Source organism: Mesoplodon mirus (genome assembly GCF_964341445.2).
Source record: "Mesoplodon mirus genome assembly, chromosome: 13".
NCBI classification, from domain to species: domain Eukaryota; kingdom Metazoa; phylum Chordata; class Mammalia; order Artiodactyla; family Ziphiidae; genus Mesoplodon; species Mesoplodon mirus.
Window position 1 is genome coordinate 48,341,467 of NC_138989.1, and position 26,977 is coordinate 48,368,443.

At 33.9% G+C, this 26,977-nt stretch overlaps 1 protein-coding gene across 1 annotated transcript in view; it reads right to left on the reverse strand.

Annotated features, from left to right (window-relative positions):
- The window catches only part of CCDC178 (coiled-coil domain containing 178), a gene marked incomplete at both ends in the record, with an annotated part of 366,144 nt that overhangs the window by 324,006 nt on the left and 15,161 nt on the right, over nucleotides 1-26,977 (reverse strand). The window contains 5 exons of the mRNA XM_082640606.1: nucleotides 6,709-6,909; nucleotides 8,962-9,050; nucleotides 13,608-13,616; nucleotides 14,591-14,613; nucleotides 15,964-16,029. Coding sequence (XP_082496732.1) covers nucleotides 6,709-6,909; nucleotides 8,962-9,050; nucleotides 13,608-13,616; nucleotides 14,591-14,613; nucleotides 15,964-16,029 — 388 coding nt within the window. The remainder of the gene's footprint in view (nucleotides 1-6,708; nucleotides 6,910-8,961; nucleotides 9,051-13,607; nucleotides 13,617-14,590; nucleotides 14,614-15,963; nucleotides 16,030-26,977) is intronic.

Consider the following 26,977-nt stretch of genomic DNA (forward strand, 5'->3'; position numbering starts at 1 on the left):
TTCCTTATTATTAATCACTGCTACATTTTTAGATACCATTTTCATTTCTAATTGGATTTATTCATATATTTTCTCTGTGTTCTTGATTAATTTTGCCATTGGTTTTCCATTTTTTTATTATTCTTTTTTTATTGATCAACATGTAGTTCTGCATATCTTTGGAATTATATATATTTCATTATTTAACAATTTTGTAATTGGTTTTCTGTTTTTTTCCTTTGTATTTATTTTACTTTTATTTTTCTAAATTCTGAAGTCATATATTTCAATAACTATGAATCCATCTTCTTTTCCGATATTATAAAAGCTATTGATTTTCCTTTAAATAATAATTTAGCTTTTTTCACTCATGTGAAGATAATTTTAGTAAGATTTAATGATACAGTTCTAAATGTTTTCTAATTTCTTGAATTTGTGCAATGTTTGACACCATCCACTTTTACTTTGTTTATCCTAATTAGACAGTAGCATTTTTTTTTTTTTTTTTTTTTGCGGTACATGGGCCTCTCACTGTTGTGGCCTCTCCCGTTGCGGAGCACAGGCTCCGGACCCGCAGGCTCAGCGGCCATGGCTCACAGGCCTAGCCGCTCCGCGGCATGTGGGATCTTCCCAGATCGGGGCACGAACCCACGTCCCCTGCATCGGCAGGCGGACTCTCAACCACTGTGTCACCAGGGAAGCCCGACAGTAGCATTTTTGTTTTAAAAAGTCAGTCACCATCTTGTTAAGTATTACCATCATTATCTCCATTCTGATCTTCTATTAGATATTCATACTTTCTCATGTTATACTCTGTGCTTTTTTTATACTCTATGCTTTTAAATATTTTATTTATATTTTCCTTCTCCTTGTGTACCTGTGATGCATTCCATGCAAATTCTTCCAAGTTTACAGATATTACTTTTCTCTTCCTTAGTCTAACAAACCATTTAACCAACCACTGAGTTATTAATTTTGAACAATATATTTTTAATTTCTAGGAAGTCTTTTTTATTTCCACTTTTGCTTTCTTTTAAAAATAGTCTCTTAGTCCTTGTTTTTATTTTCAAACTTCTCTTTTTATTTCTTGAAACATAGGAAACATACTCATTTTATAATCTCATGTTCAATATCTGAAAACTTTTTGAGTAAGGTTCTGCTGTCTGCTTTTACCAACTCACACTCATTGAATCTGCATCTTTGTGTTTTATGATATTTGATATGAGCTATTTTTTATCTTGAAACTCTATCTGAGAAAGTTCCCTGATATCTAGATTGAATTTTCAATCTTCCAGAAAAAAATCTGTCTTTGCTCCTGATGATGCCTAGCTTTACTACCAACCCACAGAACATTTAAATGACATTCTCCACTGTGTATTTTCAGGTACATAGAAAGCAGGAATTTCAGTCACAAATCCATTTGGATCAGTACATTAAGAATTCTTGGAATATTGTTTGCTTTCCTCTGCAACAAGCAGAAACAAGCAACTCTCTTTACTATTCAATCTGAGCAATAGGTTTATTCATGATTCACACTTAAGCTGGGGATGGAAACCTTTGGAATCCTCAGCTTCATGTAATGACTTCTTATTGGACTTGTCATTTGGGTGAGCCTTAGGCTTTCTCCCCAGTCTCCTATACCAAACAGATATATCAAAATGGGAACCAAAGGATATTAGGGTTTCAGGAATTTCACCTAACACATTTACAGACACTGCACCTAACAAAAGCAGAATACACATTAATTTCAACCACACACAGAATATTCTCCAAGATAGATAAAATACTAGGCAATTTTTATTGTAAATAATTTTAATGTGATTGAAATGTTTCTAAGCACAAAAAAGTAAATTAGAAATCGACAAAAAAATTGGGGAAAAATTTTGAAAAATCCCCAAATATTTGCAAATTAAATAGCCACTTCTAAATAAAGAATAGGTCCAAAAAGAAATCACAAAAGAATTTTAAAAATATTTTTTACCTAATTAAAAATAAACTCACAGCATATGAACATTTATGAAATGCAACTAACACAGTTCTTAAAAGTAAATTCAGTTCTTAAATACCTATTCTAGAAAAGAAGGTATCAAAAAAAAAATCAAGGTTTCTACTTCATGTAAAGAGAAATAGTAGGTTAAATTATTCCCAAAGCAAGCATGAGAAAGGGAATCAGAGAAGAAATCAATTATATCAAAGCTGAAAAACAATAGAGAAATCAAGAAAAGCAAAAATTGACTTTTTTAAAAGATCAACAAAATTGATGTAACTTTTGTTAGACCAAGAAAAATACAGAGAGAAAGTACAAATTACCAAAATCAAGAATGAAAGAAATGTCATCTCTACTGCTATTATAGAAATTAAAATTATAAGAGAATTTTAGGAACAAGATTAGGCCAGCAAATAAGACAACTAAAATGAAATGGACAAATTCCTTAGAAGACACAAATTATCAAAACTGACTCAAGAAGACAGAGAAAAGAGACCCAAAACCATTAAATAAACTGAATTAGCTATTAAAAATACGTTGACAACTTTGGACTTAGATGCCATGAATAGAATACTCATTAACTGGACCCTGGGTAGAAAAAGAATGACTTCAGAGAAATAAAAAAGCCAAACTTGAAACTTATGAAGATTTATATATCAAACTCAAGCTAAGAAATTAGTATGGTCTAATTTACTAGTCAAGAACCAATAAAACTTCTAGGATCCTAACAGAGGCAAAAAAGCAGTCAAAGGATTACTGACTTCCATAGAAAACATAATACAAACAGAGGAAAATGAGTTCACTATAAAGTATGTAGAAACCACAGAGAAAACAACTCAGTATCAGGGAGAGTCATCAGAAGCAAGCTATGACAGACCAAACTGTTGTTCACTACCCTCCCCCTTGGATTAAAGATAGTTTCTTGTCACACTCATTTGTGATTCAGACATGGTACTTATTTTGACTAAAGGATGTGAGTAACAGTGAGAGTATGCCAGTTTTGAGCTAACATCTTGAGGGGCATCCTATCTTTTTACTCACTATGCTGTACCCTCCTGACTTGCCACGTGAAAACCATGGCCCTTGGAGTTGCTAGCCAGTGAGGATGAGAGAAACATGAACCTCACCTGAACCCAACACCGTCTTGAGTCAAGCCCATTAGATCTGAAGCCTGAAGAAATTCTCCCTAGCCAACACACAGACCCATGAGTGGAAAAAAAAATTATTATTGTTGTAAGCAACTGAGTTCCAAAGTGACTTGTTACAAATAATTGTTGTAGTAATAGCTGATTAATTCACATGACAAAACAATGTCAAAAAAAATAAGAATATTTAACATTCTATTAACTACTCAGATCTTCCTCCATAGCAAAGGCACTCTTGTGAGCATTTATATGGGACACAATTATCTTCATATCCCATCCTTTTGAAACGTTAATCCCCAAAACTCTCATAGACTTCCTTTCACCCGTCTTACATTCATGTTCTTTCTAAGTCCCTGACCACTATGCAATCCCTTTTGCCACTTCCCATCTATACCTCAGGCCATTTCTTCTTCAAGGTGATTTTGCCTCCACCTTTTCCATACTGAGATTGTAATACAGTAGCTCCCCAAATTATATCAACATACCATTCAAACCTTTCATAAACCAGGGCTGTGATTGTTTTTCTCTCCCATTAGATGGTCATAAGGAAGTACGTGGAGCCATAAATGTAAGTTAAGGAAAAGACAGGGAGTTTACAGAAGCAGGAACAATGGGAGTACCAGGGGAATCTGAATCATTAGTTTATTTGTGCCTTCAGATGCTGCTTGGGTATAATATATGTATTCTTATTTTATAAGGAAACATTGCTATGCACATCCAATTTTAAAATTTATAGGTTCATACAGCACCTAATTCATGATGAAAAACTTATTTCTGGTTATCTTTTTTGGTACGGAAAAGAAGAGGCATTTACTCGATTGTTAGATGCATATTGAGTGTCAAGGGCTGTCATTTGGGAAAGGGGTGCAGTGACCAAGCAGAAAGGAAAGTAGTCAGAGGTACAATACCTCAGCCTTACTCTTCTCCATCATTTCCCATGGTCTCTTGCCCCTGATTTCCATTGGCTGAACCCAGAAGGAGGACAGAGTGCAAAAGATATCTTTTATGCAGTCTATTATAAATCAGCCTCATGGGCCACAAAACAAAAGTCACAAGTATGGGTGAGGTAGTTAGGGGGATGGATGGATCTGGAGGAGGAACCACAAGACATCTAGAAAGTAAATTTCCGTAAAGTTACACCCCCAAATTACCAAAACTTTTACACACATTGTACTTAATGGTAAGGCTGTTATGGAAATTAGAAGTTTTTCCTGTCACGTATGCTAGAGACTTCGAGAATCTAAACAGACTGTAAAAATAAATAAATTTATAGTTTGTAAACAAATTCAAAATATTTAGAGATTATATCCTAAATATAACAATATAATTGCAGCATATTCCTGAAAGCACATAAACTTTTCAGTAATATGTTACAAACAGAAGGCACTTAAGAAATACACAGTGATAATAAAGGTAAATTTCATTGCATACGTTAGCTACTTAAATAAAATAAAGCAGATGAACATAAATTTCAGTTTTTTAAGTAGATCTTTACTAATACTGAATAAAAGGCAACTCAAAACAATAAATTATAAGCAACAGCAAGGATATACATCATCGTTCAAAATGCATTTATTAGGCTCCTAGAATATGCAGGCATGTATCTCAATTTTATTTTGGTAAATCCTTAAGTAGAACTCCATATAGACCCCAAACTATAATATCTAAGCATTCTTATAAAGGGTATATGAGATTACATATAAATTAATTGGCAAAAAATTAAAGAAAATCAGCCCTCAACATTGACTTTCATTTTCTTGGGGTGGGGGTTAATTTATGTTTATTTTTATTTTTTTTTATAATTTTTATTGGAGTACAGTTGATTTACAATGTTGTGTTAGTTTCAGGTATACAGCAAAGTGAATCAGTTATACATATACATATATCTATTCTTTTTTGGATTCTTTTCCCATATCGGCCATTACAGGGTATTGAGTAGAGTTCCCCGTGCTATACAGTAGGTCCTTATTAGTTATGTTTTATATATAGTAGTGTATATGTCAATCCCAATCTTCCAATTTATCCCTCCCCTACCCCCGACTTTTCTACTACTATTGATAAGGAAGGGCCTCTAAAACAACTAGGAAAATGGCAGATGGCTCTCTGTGGATGTGAACATGAATCCACTCAACAATCTACTGGGATCCCGATGACTATTCTGACCCTAGTGCAGCCTCAGTTGCCTCTAAAACACCAATATATATGTATGTATGTACACACTTATAAATTATATACCTATGCTATTACATTAGTAGCATATGTACATCACAAATCCTATTCAAAAACCTTATGAATTAGAGCAAACTCACTCCAAGCCCGAATGAATTATTTATTTTTATAAACAGCTGTTGACACCAAATATTTTATAAAATACATTACTTTAAATGTGGGTAGAAAAAGGTCTACTGTTACCTGAGTTTTGCATAATTTTTATATAGTTAGTTCTTTAGTAAAGGGTGACAGAGAGCATAGACAAAGGTTGAATAAAATTTAGTCCCAGCCTAGGCTCTGGGCTCATTTCCTGTTTCTTGAGCTCTGAGCTCCAGAAGGGAGTGAACAAAGGGAGAGTTTAAGCTGTGAGCTTCATATTACTTTAAAAGGTGGAAACAGGCATTAAACCTACATTTAATTTCTTTTATTAAAAGAACATAATTGAGGAACCATCTCATCTTTTCTTGCAGCTCCCTGAAATGTGTACACTATACTTGGGAGACTACAGCTTTAGAAGATTTATAACATTATAATAAAGGTATGTGTATGGGTGGAGTCTGACATAATTTGAATTAATGGCTATTGTACCAGAATAATAATTAATAGCATCCTTTTTTCTCTCAAAGGTGTTTTGGCTTAAATCACGGGTTATATGGGAACCCTAATATAACCCATTTCTAAAGCATGTGAATCCTGAATTAAAATTGTTACCCTATGATAACATAAAAAGCTTCCAGCCTCAGGTAGGATCAGGTAGTCTGGCATGCTTGATGAACACGGTATTTGGAAATGAAAAATCCAACACCTTTAGACTGTTTAATACTTGACCACAGGTCCCTCATTCTGTAATCTAAGAGACAGAGTTGCCTTTTTAAACATGTGTTACCTGCATGACTCTTGGAAACATCCTAAATTTCTTTGCTTGCTAGAGGTTCCCAAAGCAAATTTACTATTGAATTCTCAAAAGAAGATGCATATAAGTTCCTAAAATATCACTTAGAATTCTCTCATTTTCCGAGATTTAAAGATGTGGCTGATGCCACCAACTGGCAATCACTTTAAATTTCTAAATTTCTAGTGACTGAAATATTGTAGTCATTATGGGAAATATGTACCAAATGTTTGCATGACCCTTGGGTACCACAAGTTCAATGGCATTTCCAACAAACACCAAATGACAGCAGGTCCAGGTTTGCTCAGTGCAGCCCCAATTTATGTCTGTAAACTCAGCATTATTATTAATAGTATCTTTCAAATACGCACTGGTTTGCATGCAGAATAATATGGTCACTCTAAACAGAGGTAATTTTTTAATTCAGAGCTTCAATTAATCATCCACGCCTCTCCAACAAAGTAAATGGCAATATGAAAAATCCTTATTATTACCTTTCTGCACAGCTAACGGGATTTCTTGATGTTTCCAGATTGACCAAGAATCAATTTGCATGCTAATTCTTTTCTTTCTTGATTTTTGTTGTTTTAAAGCTTCTTCAGCTTCTGCACGATCAGTTTCTAGACTTTTAATGAGTTGGATGGCCTCTGATAGCAATCTTTCCATTTCCTGCTTTAATTCTGGACACTTTTCATCTTAAAAGAGAAATATGTATTCACATTGGTTAATGAATCAGCCAATAAGCTGGATGGCGGGAACAGGGGTACTAGCTGTGTTGTCATCCTTTTAATATTTATATATTTACTATGAGAATTGTAGAAAAGTGAATTAGCCTTTTAAAGACAGTTTTATTATAATACAATCATAACATTAATTATAACCTTTGAAGACAGATTTTGAAATAAATATTTTATAAAATAATTAGAATAGCTAAGTCTCAACAAATATCTTCATGCACATTTTTTTTCTGAGGGAAAAACACATGTTCTATTCACAAGCTGTATTATAGAGCTTTATTTTGAAATTATGCTTGTGTTTCCTCCCATTCTATGAGAAAAGCAAACCATAATGCTTTATCTAATATTTATCTAATATTTATCTGATAAATACTGAAAATCCTCAGAGGTTCCTAGAAACAAGACACTTTATGTTCTTTACCTTATCAGATAACAACATCCCTAGTTAGCCTTGCCAGAAAATTCATCATTTCCAAATTGTATTTAGTCAGTTACAATACAAATTAACTTCCTTATGAGAGATATTTGTGATTCTTGGTTCACAGCTCTGGAATGATATGGTTTAATATTAACAAAATGATTAACATGGGTATTCATTCATCTATTTATGCAAGAAATGGGTAGAGAGCCTGTTATGTTCTACGCAGTATGCTCTCTCCCTGGAGGTAGATCAGTAAGAAAGATGGATATGAGTCCCATTCTGGTGAGATTTATACTTGTGAACATTGGCTTTTGCCAAAATGTGACATGACAAGAAGACATAAACAAACACAAAGTACCAAGAAAGGCAAAGCCTCCAAAGAGCTGGGGCTGGAGGTAAAACAGTGAAACTGGATCAAGAAGAAAGGTGGCTGACAGATCTTTGTTTTATTTTGTTTTATTTTACTTTTGGACAATAAAGACATTAATTTTCCATTGGAAAATGGAAAGTTTTGTGTATAACTTAAGGTGTCTCCAATTCATTCTATTTAATATCTCTCTGAATTTTTTTCCAGAATACCATCTCAATTAGTTTTACTGTTTCATATGGAGTGAGCAACCACCTGCATTTTTTATTAGCATAAACACTTAATTACCACAAATCTTCCTCATCCTGATACTGTCTTGTGTTTTAGAGTCAAATATACATGTTTATAATAAACATAATTGTAGTTTATTTAACTGTTACCGTAACCATTAATACATTGATATTTTCTCCTAGAATTTGTCATTTGAAAAATTAAGAAGTAATGAATCAGGTTTTCATTTTCATTATGAATGGAAAATAGTAAAAACAGAGTCTCACTATGAATGCCAGCATTAAATGACAAAATATTCATGCTTCTAAAAAGTCCTAAGTTTATTGGTTATCCTTCTCTAAAGGAAGATGTTCAACAAATTTTTGTGGCAAAGGTAGGAGGAAGTGTTTAATGTCAAGGATATAGTCAAATATGTTGAAGTAATTTTAACACAAATTTTATACCAGTATATAAATTATTATACATTTACATTTGGAAATTTTGACAATAATATTAGTCTTAATTTATATATATAGAAGGGCTGTGATGTCCAATATGGTAGCCATGAACCACATGTAACTAATTTACATTTAAATGTAAGTTAAAGTTAAACTTAAAAATTAAATTTCTCAGTCTCACTAGCCATATTTTAAGTGCTCAACTGCTGTATGTGGCTAGTAGCTAACCTATTGGACAGTGAGACATAGAACACTTCTATTATCACAGAAAGTCCTATGGGACAGCACTGAATTACAGTTACATTCTTGAGAAGTGGGCAGGGATAATTATATACTCAGGACCTATAGCAGTATACAGTACAGTACAGTAATGAATAAATATTTGTTGGATAAATATTTAATCAAACAATACAGAGACTCTTTCCTCTATTAGTCACTCATAAGGATTACAAAACTCTTATACATGATTCTTGTGAAAATGAGAAATGTATAAATGAAAAGCCAATGAGCTTTTAAATATAATTATACTTTTCTAGTATGAGGTACAACTTTACCTCTCAGTTCTTCTGGTATGACCTCTTTCACTGGTGTAGCAACACTCAGATCTTCTTTCAGCTCTTTTGTGAAAGAAGTTCTTCTGCTCCTTTATAATGGGAAAGAAGCAATCAATTAATAAAGGAAAGTTGTACTTAAAGTTAGTAAAACAAATTTTAGGTGATGTTTTAATATTGAATTTTAAATATTTGTGGTGAAACTTACTATACATATTAATGGTACTATAAAAGAGATGAACATAGCAAAATTCTAATAGGAAATGGGTTTTATACTTCATGGTAAATTAAGAGAAATTTAAAATTTGTTACAAATGACTTGAAATTTTTTGAGGGGATAGTAAAGCAATACTGTTTTAATGATATCAGTCTTTTCTAGAGAGTGTTGCTATAAAAAAAAAGAGTTTACTGAAAATAATTTGAGAGTTATTTCTCTAATTTCAGTTTAACAGTTTCTGGGGAGACAATATAAAATGCAAGGAGTAAAAATACTATTTCATATTTGATGTCATTAAGGTTTTAGAAAACTGTCCAAATTAAAATGTTGTATTTTTTCTAAAGAATCTTTCTAGCTAAAGTTCTATATATTCAATAATGAATTATTTCTCATTATCAGTATTCTTCTGGTCCAATTCTTGAATTCTAGACTAGTTTTCACTGTACTGAAGAAGTACGTTTCAGGAAGTTTCATTTTATCCATGTTGTAGCATGTATCAGAACCTCATTACTTTTTATGGTTGAATAATATTCCACTGTACAGATATACCACTCTTCATTTATCTATGAGTCCACTGAAGGATTTCAGGTTGTTTCTACCTTTTGGCTATTGTAAATACTAATGATACAAATATTTGTACACAAGTTTTTTTTTTGAACACCTGTTTTAAAATCTTTTGTGTATATACATCAGAGTGAAATTGCTGGGTCATATGGTAATTCTAGGTTTAACTTTTTGAGGAACCACCAAACTGTTTTGCATAGTGGCTGAACCATTTTACATTCCCACCAGCACTGCACGAGAGTTCCAATGTTCAACAGAAGTGGCAAGATATGGGCATCCTTGTCTTATTCCTGATCTTAGGTTGGAAACTTTCTGTCTACACCATTAAGTGTAATGTCAGTCAAGAGTTTCTCATAAATGTCCTTTACCATGTTTTGGAAATTCCCTTCCCATTCTAGTTTTTGAGTGTTTTCATTATGAAAAGGTGTTGGATTTTGCCACATGCTTTCCACATCAATTGAGATGTTCACACGAGTTCCCCCCACCTTTTATTACTGTGCTACATTACATTGATTGGTTTTTGTATTCTGAACCACTCTCACATTCCTGGGATAAATCTTACTTGGTCATTATATATAATTCTATTAATATGTTGCTGGATTCATGCTGCTGATATTTTGTTGAGAATTTTTGCATCTATATTCAAAGTGATTGGTCTACATTTCCTTTTCTTGTGATGTCTTTATCTGGCTTTAGTATCAGGGTACTTCTGACCTCATAGAATGGGTTACAAAGTTTTTCCTTCTCTTCTATTTTTTGAAAGAGTTTGAGAAGCAATGCTATTGATTCTTCTTTCAACGTTTAGTAGAATTCACCAGTGAAGCCATCTGGTCCTGGGCTTTTCTTTGGTTGGGTGATTTTACTGATTCAATCTCTTTACTCATTACAGACCTGTTCAGATTTTCTACTTCTTCCTGAGTCAGCTTTGATAGTTTGTTTCTAAAGAATGTGTTTATTTCATCTTGGCTATCTAATTTGTTGTTCATAGTATTATCAAATATTCATTGTATTATCTTATATCTTTATTTATGCAAGATCTATAGTAATGTCCCCAATTTTTTAATGAATTTTTTAATTCAAGTCTTCTCTTTTTTTGTCAGTCTAAAGGTCTGTTAATTTGTTTGATCTTCTCAAAGAAACAACTTTTGTTTTCATTTATACTATTTATTGGTTTCTTTTTACTTGTATTTCATTTATCTGTGTTCTAGTGTTTATTATTTCATTTCTTTTGCTAGTTTTAGTACACTCATTCTTTTCTAGTTCTGTAACCTATAGAGTTAGGTTATTGGATTTGGAATCTTCTTTTTAATGTAATCATTTATGGCTATACATTTCCCTCTGGGAATTTCTTTTACTTCATCTCATAAGTTTTGGTACCACGTGTTTTCATTTTCATTCATCTCAAATTATTTTCTAATATCTCCTGTGATTACAAATTGACTCACTGGGTTTTTTAGAGCATGCTGTCTAATTTATACACATATCTGAATTTTCCAGGTTTCCTTGTGTTATTGATTTCTAGTTTCATTGAATTGGGTCAGAGAAGGTACTTTGGATGAATTTAATCTTTTTAATTTTTTGAGATTTTTAAATGTGGCTCAATAATGTTCAGTCTATCCTGAATAATGTTCAATGTGAATGTGAAAAAAATGTGATTTCTACTGTTGCTGTATGGACAGTACTATATAAGTCAGTTAGGCCTAGATGCTTTTAGTGCTGTGCAAGTCTAATTCCTTATTGATCTTTTTGGTTCTTTTATCCATTATTGAAAGTAGGGGTACTGAATTCTCAAACTTATTATAGAACTGTCTACTTCTTTCACTTCTGTCAGTTTACTGCATGCTTTTGAGGTTATGTTTTTAGGTATGTATAGGCTTATAATTGTTATGTCTTCTTGATGGTGTGACCCTTTTATCAAGATATCAAGTATTCTTTGTCTCTTGAATATGTTTCGACTTAAAGTCTATTTTGTGTTATATTAGTATAGCCACTCAAGCTCTCTTATGGTTACCATTTTCCTGGAATATATTTTTCATCCTTTCATTTTCAACCTACTTGTGTCTTTGGACATCAAATGAGTCTCTTATAAACAACATGTAGTTGGAGAATGTATTCTTATCCATTCTACCACTCTCTACCTTTTGATAGGAGAGTTTAATCCATTTTCATGAAAAGTAATTACTGATAAGAAAGGACTTACTTCTGGCATTCTGCTATTTGTTTTCTATATTATCTTTTTATTCTTTAATTTCTCCATAACTCCCTTCTTTTGTGGTTAGTTGATTTTATTTAGTTTCCCTCTATTGGATTTCTGTGTTTTTTTATTTATTTGTTTGTTTTATTAGAGTTTTTCTTAGTGGTTCCTTGGAGATTAGATGTTACAACTAACATCTTAATTTCACAAAAAATAAGTTTGAATTAAAATCAATGTATTTTCAATAGTATTAAAAATTCTGTTCCTTTACAGATCTGCTCTTCCCTTTATGTTGTCATTTTCACAAATTAGACATTTATACATTGTGTACCCGTTAATATAGATTTACAATTATTGTTTTATCTATTTAATTTTAATTAGATAGAAAAACAAAATAGATACATAATAAAAATGCAATTATACTAGTTTTTGTATTTATCTTTATAGCTACCTTTACTTTTGGTATTCCTTCATATGGCTGCAAGTTACTGTCTAGCGTCCTTTCATTCTGCCTGAAGGGACCACCTATAGGATTTCTGATAGAACAGGTCTGATAATGTGTGGAGCCCCTCAGTTTTTGTTTATCTAGGAATATATTAAATTCTCCTTTATTTTTGAAGAACACTTATGCAGGATTCAGAGTTTTTGCCTGACAAGTTGTTTTCTTCCAGCATTTTACATATGTCAATCCACTGCCTTCTGTCCTCCATAATTTCTGATGAGAAAATGACTTATAATTTTATTGAAAATCCCTTGTACATGATGAGTAGCTTCTCTCTTGCTGCTTTCAAGATACTTACTACCTTTGTCCCAGGCTTTCAACGGTTTTACTCTGATATGTCTTAGTGTGGATCTCTGAGTTTAACCTGCTTGGAGTTCACTGAATTTAGTGGAAGTACAGATTCATTTCTTCCATCAAACTTGGGGAGTTTTTAACCAATGTTTCTTTAAATATTCTTTCACGCCCTTTTTCTCTCCCATCACTCTTGGACTGCCATTATGCATATGTTTGTATTCTTGATGGTGTCCCTTGGTCTACCAAGCTCTGTTCATTTTTCTTCATTATTTTGTCTTTCTGTTTCTCAGCCTGAATAATCTCAATTGAACTATATTCAAATTCAGTGATTCTCTCTTCTGCCTGCTCAAATCTGTTGATGAACATCTCTAATTTTTCATTTCAGTTATTGTACCTCTTAGCTCCAGAATGTCTTATTTGATTCTTTCTCATAATTTCTATTTCTTTATTGATATTCTATATTTGTTGAGACATTACTCTCCTGGTTTTGTTGGGGTTTTTGTCCATAGTTTACTTTATCTCTTTGAGGATACTTAAGACAGTTGACTTAAAGTCTTTTTTCAATAAGCACAATGTCTAGGCTTCCTCAGAGCCAGTTTCCTTCATTTCTTTTTTCCCCTTGTTAATGTGGCAAATTTTCTTTTATTCTTTCCCTGCCTCATAATTTCTGTAAAAATGCAGAAATTTTGAGTATTTTAATGTGATATGGATATAAAATTACCCTCCCTCTACTGGGTTTATTTTTGCTGTTTGTGGTAGGTTTTTATTTGCTTAGTGATTCTTCTAAACACCTACTGTAATATCTGTATTCTTTTCCACTTGTGGCCATTGAAGTGTTTCATTAGCTTACTGGTGAACTTGAGTTTTGTTCAACTTACCTTAAATACCTGGGGCCCAAAAAAACAAAAAGGAAAAAAGGAAAAATATACACTCCCAATCTTAGCAGACTGGCTCTGAGTTGGAGTACTCTATTTAATGTTTATCCAGGCTGCTTACAACTCTGCCTCTACCTTCAATTCTTACCTGTGCAGATACTAAAGGCTAGCCAGAGGTAAAAGATTAAGTTTTCTTGGTCCTTCCTGAGCATGTGTCCAACACTGTTCATATGTGTGCACTTTTTAATTCCGTAGTATATATGAGAGCATTGAAAAACCCTATTCCCCCATGTATCTCTTTTCCCAAACTCTTTATTCCCAGGCATTTTGATCTTTTCAATGCTTATTCTGACTAATCCACAGCCTCAGACATTGGTGGCAAATATATGACTTCAAATACTTTCAGCAAACACTGCCTGGAAGTGGTTCTAGCTCTGTGATTGCTCTTAGTCAGGAAAAAACAAAGACAGTCCTTTGTGCTGGTCCTTCAGGGAGTCATCAGACTTATCAAAACACTGAACCATAATTCTTTGAGAATAAGGTCCATACTGTTCCTTCTGGCACTAGCAATCTGCACCACAAGTCAGGCTATTTGCTTCAAGGCCACAACTGATCTGAGGGCTGGAGGATGGCAAGTGGGCAATTTAGCCACAGTCCTTCCTTCATGCAATGTAGTAACTCTTTCTTCCTTAACTTTTTCCCTTGTTGTTGTAAGTTTTGGACTAGATTCCACATTTCTGAAGAAGTTGATTCTCATCAAGTTTTGCCAACTTTACAGTTGTTTTTGTGGTAGGACAGAGCCCTGGAAATCCCTATTCTGCCATTTCCAGAGACATCCTAATTCTTATATTTTTAAAAATAAATTTTAATATCTAATATAAAAATTTTGCTTTCAATTTCCCTTTTATTTTGAAATAAACTCATCTACAGCAGATTAATCAACAAAATTGGAATATAAAAAATATAAAAGCACAAAAGGTTCTTACCGTTCTTCGAAAGTCATTTCAAACTGTCAAAATAAAAGATCTCAATAAAAAATCAAATTTTTAACATCTTAAAAACAATAGTACAGCAGGTTCATATTAGTTATCCATTTTATACATATTAATGTACATATGTCAATCCCAATCTCCCAATTCATCATACCACCACCTCCCAACTAATAAGAACCTGCTGCATAAAAAAATAAATTAAATAAAATTCACAAAAAAAAGACAGTAGTAAGTTTAACTCACACCTAAACTCACTGACAAAATTACAAATACTCTACTTCACATTCCCCGTTATATTTTTGTCAAATTATACTCTATTGTTTCCACAACAGCTATATACTTACCTTAGCTAGTCCTTTTATTATTACTCCCACCTAATTGTTCTCATCTTTTATCTGTTTCTAAATTTTACCTTTACATCAAGGGTCACTTCAAATGCCATTTATTCCTAAAAGACTTTCCAAAGAATCGTAAGTACATGATATTTAATATATTACCAAAAAGTGGAAAACACATAATTACATGTAAGTTCACAAATATTTAGTTTTTCAGAGTAATATCCCTCTTCTGGACTATAAACTCCTTGGTAGGAGTCATGTTCTACAGATATATTCTAACACTACCTTGGGCTCCAAGGGGCACAAATTAACAAAAACACAAGGAGTATACAGTCAGAATGTTGTGCATTTCATAGACAATCTCCAATTCAAGAATTTAAATTGAAGATACATAATTACTTTTCCCCAATTCCCATATCATACTAAAATTTCTTGGAAAAAATATATGGGTATGTCAATAAAATCATTGGAACGTATATTGAGAAGAATTCCCAGAAACAGAGTAATCAGATGAGACTGATAGTGAAAACAGAGCAAAGAAAAGTATAACTCAGAAGAGACAAGTGGAGACCATTTCAGGGGAGGTAAAAGGCTTCTGTGTGGAACTCACGAGAAATTCCCAGTATGTGAGAATAACCAGGTGATAGGCAAAGCAAATAATTAAAGGGCTGCCTGTGATGAGATGGGCCAGTCCAGTCTTACTGCTTTCTATCCCAAGAATCCAGAATACATGGCTGAGAAGTTACCTTCTAGTCATTGCCATGAGAAGAATTCTCTAACCACATTGGAGATCTGCCTAAGATGGAGAGACTATCTAAGAAAAGAAGTTATGGTTCTAGAGAGAAACAAAACAGGGCCTACATAACTAGCAGAATCTTACATAGACCCAAACAGGTGAGTGAGGAAAAATAAAAGCAGATTTATCAATGAGGGAAAAGATTCTAAGGGGCTACAAACTCAAAAGTAAGTTTATTAAGGCAAAAGAAAGGCCCACAACTTTCTTGCCTAAGCATATTACCTCCTACTTACAAAGAGCCTGAGTAAAATTTTTAAACACTGCATAAAACCCTCGATGTAAGCAGACCGTGACAGCCTCTAAAAAGCAAACAAATAGTAACTGCAACAAAAACCAACAAGAACTTATGCTAGCAATGAGTAATCAGTCTGGTCCATTATTTATAGATACAAGGACAAAAAAGAGTATCCAAATATTTGAGGAAAGATTATAGTATGAAAAATAAGAAAATTTATACTGAATATACTAATAAATTCCAGGCATATATATCTTTTCTTTACAATACTAAAAAAGAGAAAAATGAAATTTAGCATGAGTGTTATTATCCAAATATAAAATAGGCTAAAATAAGTAATTTTATTACCCATATACATGAGTTTAGTTTATTATAAAATTTCCATTTCAAATTAAAATGGAGATGGACAATCAATGAATAATATTAGGATAATTCAAATAATTAAGAATAAAGTATCATATCTGCCTCATACAATAAAAAAATAAATTTCAGATGGTTAAAGAAACTTAATGTAAAAAAAAGGATTAGAAGTAATTAAAAATCTTAATGATCTTAATATGAGGAAGAATTTTTAAAACATTACAAAAATCCCAGAATTTGTCAGATAACAGATTGGTCTACATACTAATGTCTCTATGAAAAAGCTACCATAAGTAAGTTAAAAGTATAGTACAGGCAGAATAACAATTTACAACTAATACAAAAGATAAGAGATATCTATCAATATTTCTATAAATATGTAAGAAATAACAATACAAGAAAAAAATTGGGAAAACTACATGAACAACAATTAACAGAAAATTAATGCAAACGGGCAGAAAGGATAAGATGTTCTACTTATATGTGACACGATCTATCCATATATTTATCTATATCTATAGACACAGTTATATACTCACAGATATACATTAAATGAATACTATATATACAAATATGTTACAAAACCAGTATTTTAGCATGAGATTTTTGTCAATTTGCCCATTTTCCCCATTACCTCCTACTCAGTTCTCTCTTCTAAACAGATTTTGGTATTTGCTATACTGCTGGAATTTTCTTGGGCCAATAGTATAAGAGACTCAATGGAATCTTAAAAAAAAACCCTGGAGAGGGCTTCCCTGGTGGTGCAGTGGTTGAGAATCTGTCTGCCAATGCAGGAGACACAGGTTCGAGCTCTGGTCTGGGAAGATCCCACATGCTGCGGAGCAACTAAGCCCATGCGCCACAACTACTGAGCCTGCGCGTCTGCAGCCTGTGCTCCTCCACAAGAGAGGCTGCGATAGTGAGAGGCCCGCGCACCGCGATGAAGAGTGGCCCCCGTTTGCCGCAACTAGAGAAAGCCCTCGCACAGAAATGAAGGCCCAACACAGCCAAAAATAAATTAATTCATTCATTAAAAAAAAAAAGAATGGGCAACCTCCATTTAAAAAAAAAAAAAAAACCCTGGAGAGACTAAATTCACCTGCATAAGAAAAAACCGATGAATGCAATTGATTGAAATCTCAATGGGTGTTTGCATGTAACATAACAAGCTTATTCTAAAATTTATATGTACCAAGAATAGTCAAAGTTTAAAAAAGGAAAAAAAGAGGGAACTACTGTATCAAGTATCAAAACATATTATAAAGCATGTAAATTAGTAAAATGAGGTATTATCATAGAAAGATAAAATTAACCAGTGGAACAAAGAAGCCAGAAATAAATATACTCATATATAAAACCTTGATATATGATTGATGTGATATAGCTGATTTCTAAGAAATGACTGGATTTTGCAATAAAATTGATGTTGATAAAAATAATTTTCCATATTTTTACAAATGAAAATACCTACCTATTCCATTCTCTCACACACAAAATAAATTCACATTGTTAAACAATTAAATCTCAAGTAAAAAACTTCAAAATTTTAAAATAAAGGAAAAATTTTGTATGAAATAGTGAAAAGATTTCTTAAACAAGTTCCAAAACACTTAAAATAAAGGGAAAATGATAAATTTAAGTACATTAAAATTAAGAACTTGTTTTTAATAAAAGATAACATAAAAAGACAAGTCAAATGAGAGATTATATTTAAAACCTACACAACAAACTAAAGATAATCATTTATTCCTACAAGTCAACAAGAAATTACAAATAAAGCAGAAAGAAAATGGCAAATGATAAACAGGCAGAGAAGAGAATGAACATTTGATGAGTATATTAATAGATGCTAAACTAATTAATAATTGGGAAAAATGACATCATTTGATTATGGAAACTCAAGAGTCCTACATAAAGCAGATACCTGTAATCAGGCTAATTTATGTGATACTAGTTCTAAGAAGCCATTTGAAGCTGAAGTATCACAGGAAAGGAAACTGGTTAAGAGATATTTTAATGTACTGTGACATAACTGTCCCAAATTTTAAAGTGAATAATGCTTAATTGAGTAATGCTTAATTAATATTCTGTTTGATCCTCTTTATAGCACATTTTCTATGATATAGAAAATGATGTACTCTATAATGATAAAAACATGCTACCTAAATTTTTAGAAACAGTTATATTTGGTACAAAGAAATGTATTAAGATGAAAAAATTACCTTCGCAACATTTATTTTTAAAGATTTTTTTAATATAGTCCATTTTCTGAAGACTTTATTGAATTTGTTACAATATTGCTTCTGTTTTATGTTTTGTTTTTTTGGCCACAAAGCATGTGGGATCTTAGCTCCCTGAGCAGGGATCGAACCCACACCCCCTGCACTGGAAGGTAGTCTTAACCACTGGATCACCAGGGAAGTCCTGACCCTCACAACAATTTTTAGAGGTAAGTGATAAAGCAATAAAGAAAAATTATTTTTATCAGTTTTTGATCTGATGGTAGAGGGCAAAATTTCAGGTACCTAGTAATCAAATTATCAGGATACTTAAATGGTTCACATAGGGAAGGCCTACAATACCAGAGGAAAATTTGAGTTTTCCATGTATAGCTTCCTATCTGAAATATTTAGATAAGTCTTAGAAATCTCTCAAAGTCACTTTAAATTATTGTTAATAAAATTTCTGTTATTATTAAGCTTAGAATATTACTTATTACCATAAATACTTGAGATATTTAGAAATATTGATTATGACTTATAATCAATTTTATCCAACTAACCACAAAATCCTATGCATTTCCTATTTCTGTCTCTTTCAAAGAGCAAAGAAAAACAAAAGGGGGGGATTAAAAATGTCAAATTGGACATACTTTAAATATGTATGATATTAAGAGTCATCAAATTATGGGTGAAATAAAATACTTTATTTACTTATAGCTCTAAACCACATTGCCCACAAACTCCTGCTTGATACATGTAACATTCTAACTGACCCTGATTTTTTAACTCCATATTTATATTGGAAATTATTACCAAATATTTTGAATATTTAAATGCTATTTAAGTTCTTGAGACAAAGAAAGTATTCATAAAACTTTCTAAATATTTTCTACTCGAAAAAATTAACTTCATGTTGGGAATCTCCCTTTTACTGTAAAATATTTGTAGATGTGAGTACTAACACTGAATACTATCTCCTACAACTGTGACCTACTTTCATCTGAAAAGACTACTCATACCTTTAAACTCACAGTCAATAGGGGGTTTCCTATAACTACCTTATTCAAAAGTCCAAATCATCTTGAAAGCATAGACAATATTTATCAAACAACATGCCAAATTTTTTTTAAACTTAAGAACAAGTACATCCTTCCCATGCATTTAAAAGCATGTGCAAAACCTGACACAATTTTTAAAAAATCATTCCTTAATCCACTCATTCAGAAGTATTTAATGCCTATAATATGCCAGGTTTTAGTAGGTACTATGGTTAGTGGTGAATTATAAATAGACTTTAACTTTCTAGATCTTACAATCACATAGGACAGAGATATGAAGAAACAAATAAAATACACTGTGCTAATTTGGTCAGTAAGATGTCATATGAGATTCAAGGGAAGACAGCTATCCAAAGCTTTGGAGGGCAAAGGTAGTTTGTGGGAAGAAATGAGGGTTAAACAGAGATGAGAGAAGATGCATGGGTTAAGGTCCAGGGTTAAGAGAGTTAATCAAAGTTAAAATAGAGTATATGAAGGGACATGAAGCTTAAGAGTAAATATTATTTTATAAAGGACTTTTATATCATGCCAAGGAATATGAAATAAGTACGTGACATAAGACATTCAGAGGAGGGTATTAGGCAGATTACTGGCAACAATACATTTAAAAAAGAGAAGGCATGTGGCCTATTTTATGGAAGAAAGAAGGGAGGAGGAAATGACTAAAGCAGAGGTACCAGTGAAGGGCTCTTACAGTAACACTGGCAAAAATGAGAATGGCCTGAATGAAGACCCTACAGTATAGATGGGAAGAACTGTCTGCATTTGAGACACATTCTAGAGGTGGAATCAAAACAAATTAGTAGGAGACTAGTTCAACGTGGCGGAGTACAAGAACGTGCGCTCACTCCCTCTTGCAAGAGCACTGGAATCACAACTAACTGCTGAACAATCATTGACAGGAAGATACTGGAAGTCACCAAAAAAAGATATTCCACATTCAAAGACAAAGGAGAAGCCACAATGAGATGGTAGAGGGGCACAATGACAATAAAATCAAATCCCATAACCATTGGGTGGGTATCTCACAAACTGGAGAACAATTATACCACAAAAGTCCACCCACTGGAGTGAAGGTTCTGAGCCCCACATTAGGTTTCCCAACCTGGGGGTCTGGCAACGAGAGGAGGAATTTCCAGAGAATTAGACATTGAAGGCTAGCGGGATTTGACTGCAAGACTTTGAAAGGACTGGGGGAAACAGAGACTCCACTCTTGGAGTACACACACAAAGTAGTGTGTGCATCAGGACCCAGGGGGAAGGAGCAGTGACCCCATAGGAGACTGAACCAGACCCACCTGCTAGTGTTGGAGGGTCTCCTGCAGAAACGGGGGCATCTGTGGCTCACCGCAGGGACAAGGACACTGGCAGCAGAAGTTCTGGAAGTACTCTTTAGCATGAGCCCTCCCAGAGTCAACCACTAGCCCCACCAAAAGAGCCTGGTAGGCTCCAGTGCTGGGTTGCCTCAGGCCAAACAACCAGCAGGGAGGGAACTCAGCCCCGCCCATCAGAGGACAAGCAGATTAAAGTTTTACAGAGCTCTGCCCACCAGAGCAACACTCAGCTGTACCCACCACCAGTCCCTCCCATCAGGAAGCTTGCACTAGCCTCTTAGATAGCCTCATCAACCAGAGGGCAGACAGCAGAAGCAAGAAGAACTACAATCCTGCAGCCTGTGTAACAAAAACCACATTCAAAGAAAGATAGACAAAATGAAAAGGCAGAGGACTATGTACCAAATGAAGGAACAAGATAAAACCTGAACTAAATGAAGTGGAGATAGGCAGCCTTCCAGAAAAAGAATTCAGAAAAATGATAGTGAAAATGATCCAGGGTCTCGGAAAAAGAATGGAGGCAAAGATCGAGAAGATGCAAGAAATGTTTAACAAAGACCTAGAAGAATTACAGAACAAACACCTGAACGAATTAAAGAACAAACAAACAGAGATGAACAATACAGTAACTAAAATGAAAAATACACTAGAAGGAATCAATAGCGGAATAACTGTGGCAGAGGAACAGATAAGTAACCTGGAAGACAAAATGGTGGAATTCACTGCCACGGAACAGAATAAAAAAAAAAGAATGAAAAGAAATGGGGCTTCCCTGCTGGCACAGTGGTTGAGAGTCCGCCTGCCAATGCAGGGGACGTGGGTTCGTGCCCCAGTCCGGGAAGATGCCATGGAGCGGCTGGGCCCATAAGCCATGGCTGCTGAACCTGCATGTCCGGAGCCTGTGCTCCACAACGGGAGAGGCCACAATGGTGAGAGGCTCGCATACCGCCCCCCCCCCCAAAAAAAGAAATGAAGACAGCCTAAGAGACCGTTGGGACAACATTAAACACACCAACATTCGCATTATAGGGGTCCCAGAGGAGAAGAGAGAGAGAAAGGACCCAAAAAAAATTTGAAGAGACTATAGTTGAAAATTTCCCTAACATGGGAAAGGAAATAGCGACCCAAGTCCAGGAGCACAGAGAGTCCCAGGCAGGATAAACCCAAGGAGAGACATGCCAAGACACATACTAATCAAATTGACAAAAATTAAAGACAAAGAAAAATTACTAAAGGCAGCAAGGGAAAAATGACAAATAACATACAAGGGAACTCCCATAAGGTTAACAGCTGATTTCTCAGCAGAAACTCTATAAGCCAGAAGGGAGTGGCATGATATATTTAAAGTGATGAAAGGGAAGAACCTACAACCAAGGTTACTCTACCCAGCAAGGATCTCATTCAGATTTGATGGAGAAATCAAAAGCTTTACAGACAAGCAAAAGCTAAGAGAATTCAGCACCACCAAACCAGCTCTACAGCAAATGCTGAAGGATCTTCTATAAGTGGGAAAAACAAGAGAAGAAAAGGACCTACAAAAACAAACCCCAAACAATTAAGAAATTGGCAATAGGAACATACATATTGATAATTACCTTAAATGGGAACGGATTAAATGCTCCAACCAAAAGACACATGCTTGCTGAATGGATGCAAAAACAAGACCCATATACATGCTGTTGACAAGAGACCCACTTCAAACCTAGGGACACATACAGACTGCAAAAGAGGGGATGGAAAAAGATATTCCATGCAAATGGACATCAAAAGAAAGCTGGAGTAGCAATACTCGTATCAGATAAAATAGACTTTAAAATAAAGAATGGCACAGGAGACAAGGAAGGACACTGCATATTGATCAAGGGATCAATCCAAGAAGAAGATATAACAATTATAAATATATACGCACCCAACATAGGAGCACCTCAATACATAAGGCAAATGCTAATAGCTTTAGAAGAGGAAACTGACAGTAACACAGTAACAGTGGGGGACTTTAACACCTCACTTACACCAATGGACAATTCATCCAGACTTAAAATTAATAAGGAAACATAAGCTTTAAATGACACAATACAGCAGATAGATTTAATTGATATTTATAGGAAATGCCATCTGAAAACAGCAGATTACGTTTCTTCTCAAGTGCACATGGACCATTCTCCAGGACAGATCTCATCTTAGGTCACAAATCAAGCCTTGGTAAATTGAAGAAAACTGAAATCATATCAAGTATCTTTTCCAACAACAATGCTATGAGATTAGAAATAAATTACAAGGGAAAAGAAATGTAAAAAGCAGAAACACATGGAGGCTAAACAATACGTTGGTAAATAACCAAGAGATCACTGAAGAAATCAAAAAGGAAACTGAAAAATACCTAGAGACAAATGACAATGAAAACACAGCGACCCAAAACCTATGGGATGCAGCAAAAGCAGTTCTAAGAGTGAAGTTTAAAGCAATACAATCATACCTCAAGAATAAAAAAAAAATCTCAAATAAACAATCTAACCTTACATTTAAAAGAACTAGAGAAAGAAAAACAAACAAAACCCAAAGTTAGTAGAAGGAAAGAGATCATAAAAATCAGAGCAAAAATAAATGAAACAGTAACAAAGAAAACAGTAGCAAAGATAAATAAAGCTAAAAGCTGGTTCTTTGGGAAGATAAACAAAATTGATAAACCTTTAGATAGACTCATCAAGAAAAAGAGGGAGAGGAATCAAATCAATAAAATTAGAAATGAAAAGGGAGAAGTTCCAACGGACACTGCAGAAATACACAGCATCATAAGAGACTACTACAAGCAACTCTATGCCAATAAAATGGACAACCTGGAAGAAATGGACAAATTCTTAGAAAGGCATAACCTTTCTAAGACTGAACTAGGAAGAATTAGAAAATATGAACAGAACAATCACAAGTAATGAAATTGAAACTGTAATTAAAAATCTTCCAACAAACAAAAGTCCAGGACCAGATGGCTTCACAGGTGAATTCTATCAAACATTTAGAGAAGAATTAACACCCATCCTTCTCAAACTCTTTCAAAAAATTGCAAAGGAAGGAACACTCCCAAACTCATTCTACGAGCCCAACAACACTCTGATACCAAAACCAGACAAAGATACTACAAAAAAAGAAAATTGCAGACCAATATCATTGATGAATATAGAGGCAAAAATCCTCAACAAAATACTAGCAAACAGAATCCAACAATACATTAAAAGGATCACAGACCATGATCAAGTGGGATTTATCCAAGGGATGCAAGGATTTTTCAATATACACAAATCAATCAATGTTATACACCATATTAACAAACTGAAGAATAAAAACCATAAGATCATCTCAATAGATGCAGAAATAGCTTCAGACAAAATTCAACACCCATTTATGATAAAAACTCTCGAGAAAGTGGGCATAGAGGGAACCTACCTCAACATAATAAAGGCCATATATGACAAACCCAGAGCCGATATCATTCTCAATGGTGAAAAACTGAAAGCATTTCCTCTAAGATCAGGCACAATACAAGGATGTACACTCTCGCCACTATTATTCAACACAGCTTTGGAAGTCCGAGCCATGGCATTCAGAGAAGAAAAAGAAATTAAAGGAATACAAATTGGAAAAGAAAAAGTAAAACTGTCACTGTTTGCAGATGACATGATACTATACACAGAAAATCCTAAAGATGCCACCCAAAAACTACTAAAGCTAATCAATGAATTTGGTAAAGTTGCAGGATACAAAATTAGTGCACAGGAATCTCTTGCATTCTTATACACTAACAATGAAAGATCAGAAAGTGAAATTAAGGAAACAATCCTATCTACCATCGCAACAAAAAGTATAAAATATCTAGGAATAAACCTACCTAAGTAGGTAAAAGACCTGTACTCAGAAAACTATAAAACACTGATGAAAGAAATCAAAGACGACACAAACAAGTGGAGAGATATACAATGTTCTTGGATTGGAGAATCAATCTTCTGAAAATGACTAGACTACCCAAAGCAATCTACAGATTTAAAGCAATCCCTATCAAATTACCAATGGTATTCTCACAGAATTAGAACAAAAAATATTACAATTTGTATGAAAACACAGAAGACTGCAAATAGCCAAAGCAATCTTGAGAAAGAAAAATGGAGCTGGAGGAATCATGCTCCCCAACTTCAGACTATACTACAAAGCTACGGTAATCAAGACACTATGGTACTGGCACAAAAACAGAAATATAGATCAATGGAACAGGATAGAAAGCTCAGAGATAAACCCACGCATCTATGGTCACTTAATCTATGACAAAGGAGGCAAGAATATCCAATGGGGAAAAGACAACCTCTTCAATAAGTGGTGCTTGGAAAACTGGACAGCTACATTTAAAAGAATGAAATTAGAAAACTCCCTAACACCATACAGAAAAATAAACTCAAAATGGAGTAGAGACCTAAATGTAAGACTGGACACTATAAAACTCTTAGTGGAAAACATAGGAAGAACACTCTTTGACATAAATGACAGCAAGATCTTTCTTGATCCACCTCCTGGAGTAATGGAAATAAAAACAAAAATAAACAAATGGGACCTAATGAAACTTAAAAGCTTTTGCACTGCAAAGGAAACCATAAACAAGATGAAAAGACAACCCTAAGAATGGGAGAAAATATTAGCAAATGAATCAACGCATAAAGGATTAACCTCCAAAATATATAAATAGCTCATGCAGCTCAGTATTTTTTTTTCAAAAGCATATAATATTTACTCTTATAGATCAACAGGTTACATGTTCTTTTCTGTTTTTCTTTACAAACCTTAAAAATGTTAACACCATTCTAAGCTCATTGGCATTACAAATACAGGCTTTGGGCTGAAGTTGGCCCATGGGCTGTAATTGGTTGATTCTTACTACAAAACTTTCTCCATGCAGCTCAGTATTAAGCAAAATACAACCAATCAAAAAATGGGCAGAAGACATAAATAGACATTACTCCAAAGAAGATATTCAGGTGGCCAAGAGGCACATGAAAAGCTGCTCAACAGCACTAATTATTAGAGAAATGCAAATTCAAACTACAGTGAGGTATCACCTCACACCAGTTAGAATGGGCATCATCAGAAAATCTACAGACAACAAATGCTGGAGAGGGTGTGGAGAAAAGGGAACCCTCTTGTACTGTTGGTGGGAATGCAAACTGATACAGCCACTATGGAGAACAGTATGAAGATTCCTTAAAAAACTAAAAATAGAACTACCATATGACCCAGCAATCCCACTACTGGGCATATACCCAGCGAAAACCATAATTCAAAAAGACACATGCACCCCAATGTTCACTGCAGTACTATTTACAATAGCCAGGTCATGGAAGCAACCTAAATGCCCATCAACAGACAAATGGATAAAGAAGATGTGGTATATATATATACAGTCGAATATTACTTACCTATAGAAAGGAACAAAATTGGGTCCTTTGTAGAGATGTGGATGGACCTAGAGTCTGTCATACAGAGTAAGTCAGAAAGAGAAAAACAAACATCATATATTCACGCATATATGCGGAATCTAGAAAAATGCTACAGATGAACCAGTTTTCAAGGCAGAAACAGAGACAGAGATGTAGAGAACAAACGTATGGACACCAAGGAGGGGAGAGCGAGGCGGGTGGTGGTGGTGGTGTGATGAATTGGGAGATTGGGATTGACATATATACACTAATATGTATAAAATAGATAATAGATAATAATAAGAGCCTACTGTATAAAAAATAAAATTATATATAAAAAACCAAAAAATTAGTAATTGTATATAAAGGAAAAGTGAACAGTCATTACATCAGGGAACATGATCAAGAAAGTGAAAGACAACCTACATAACTGGAGAAAATGTTTGCAAATCATATATTTGACTAGGGTCTAGTAATCCAAAATATATAAAGAACTCTCACAACTCAAGAACAAAAATATTTGAGCTATGAAGAACAGTTTGGTGGTTCTCAATAAGTTAAACATACAACTACCATATGACA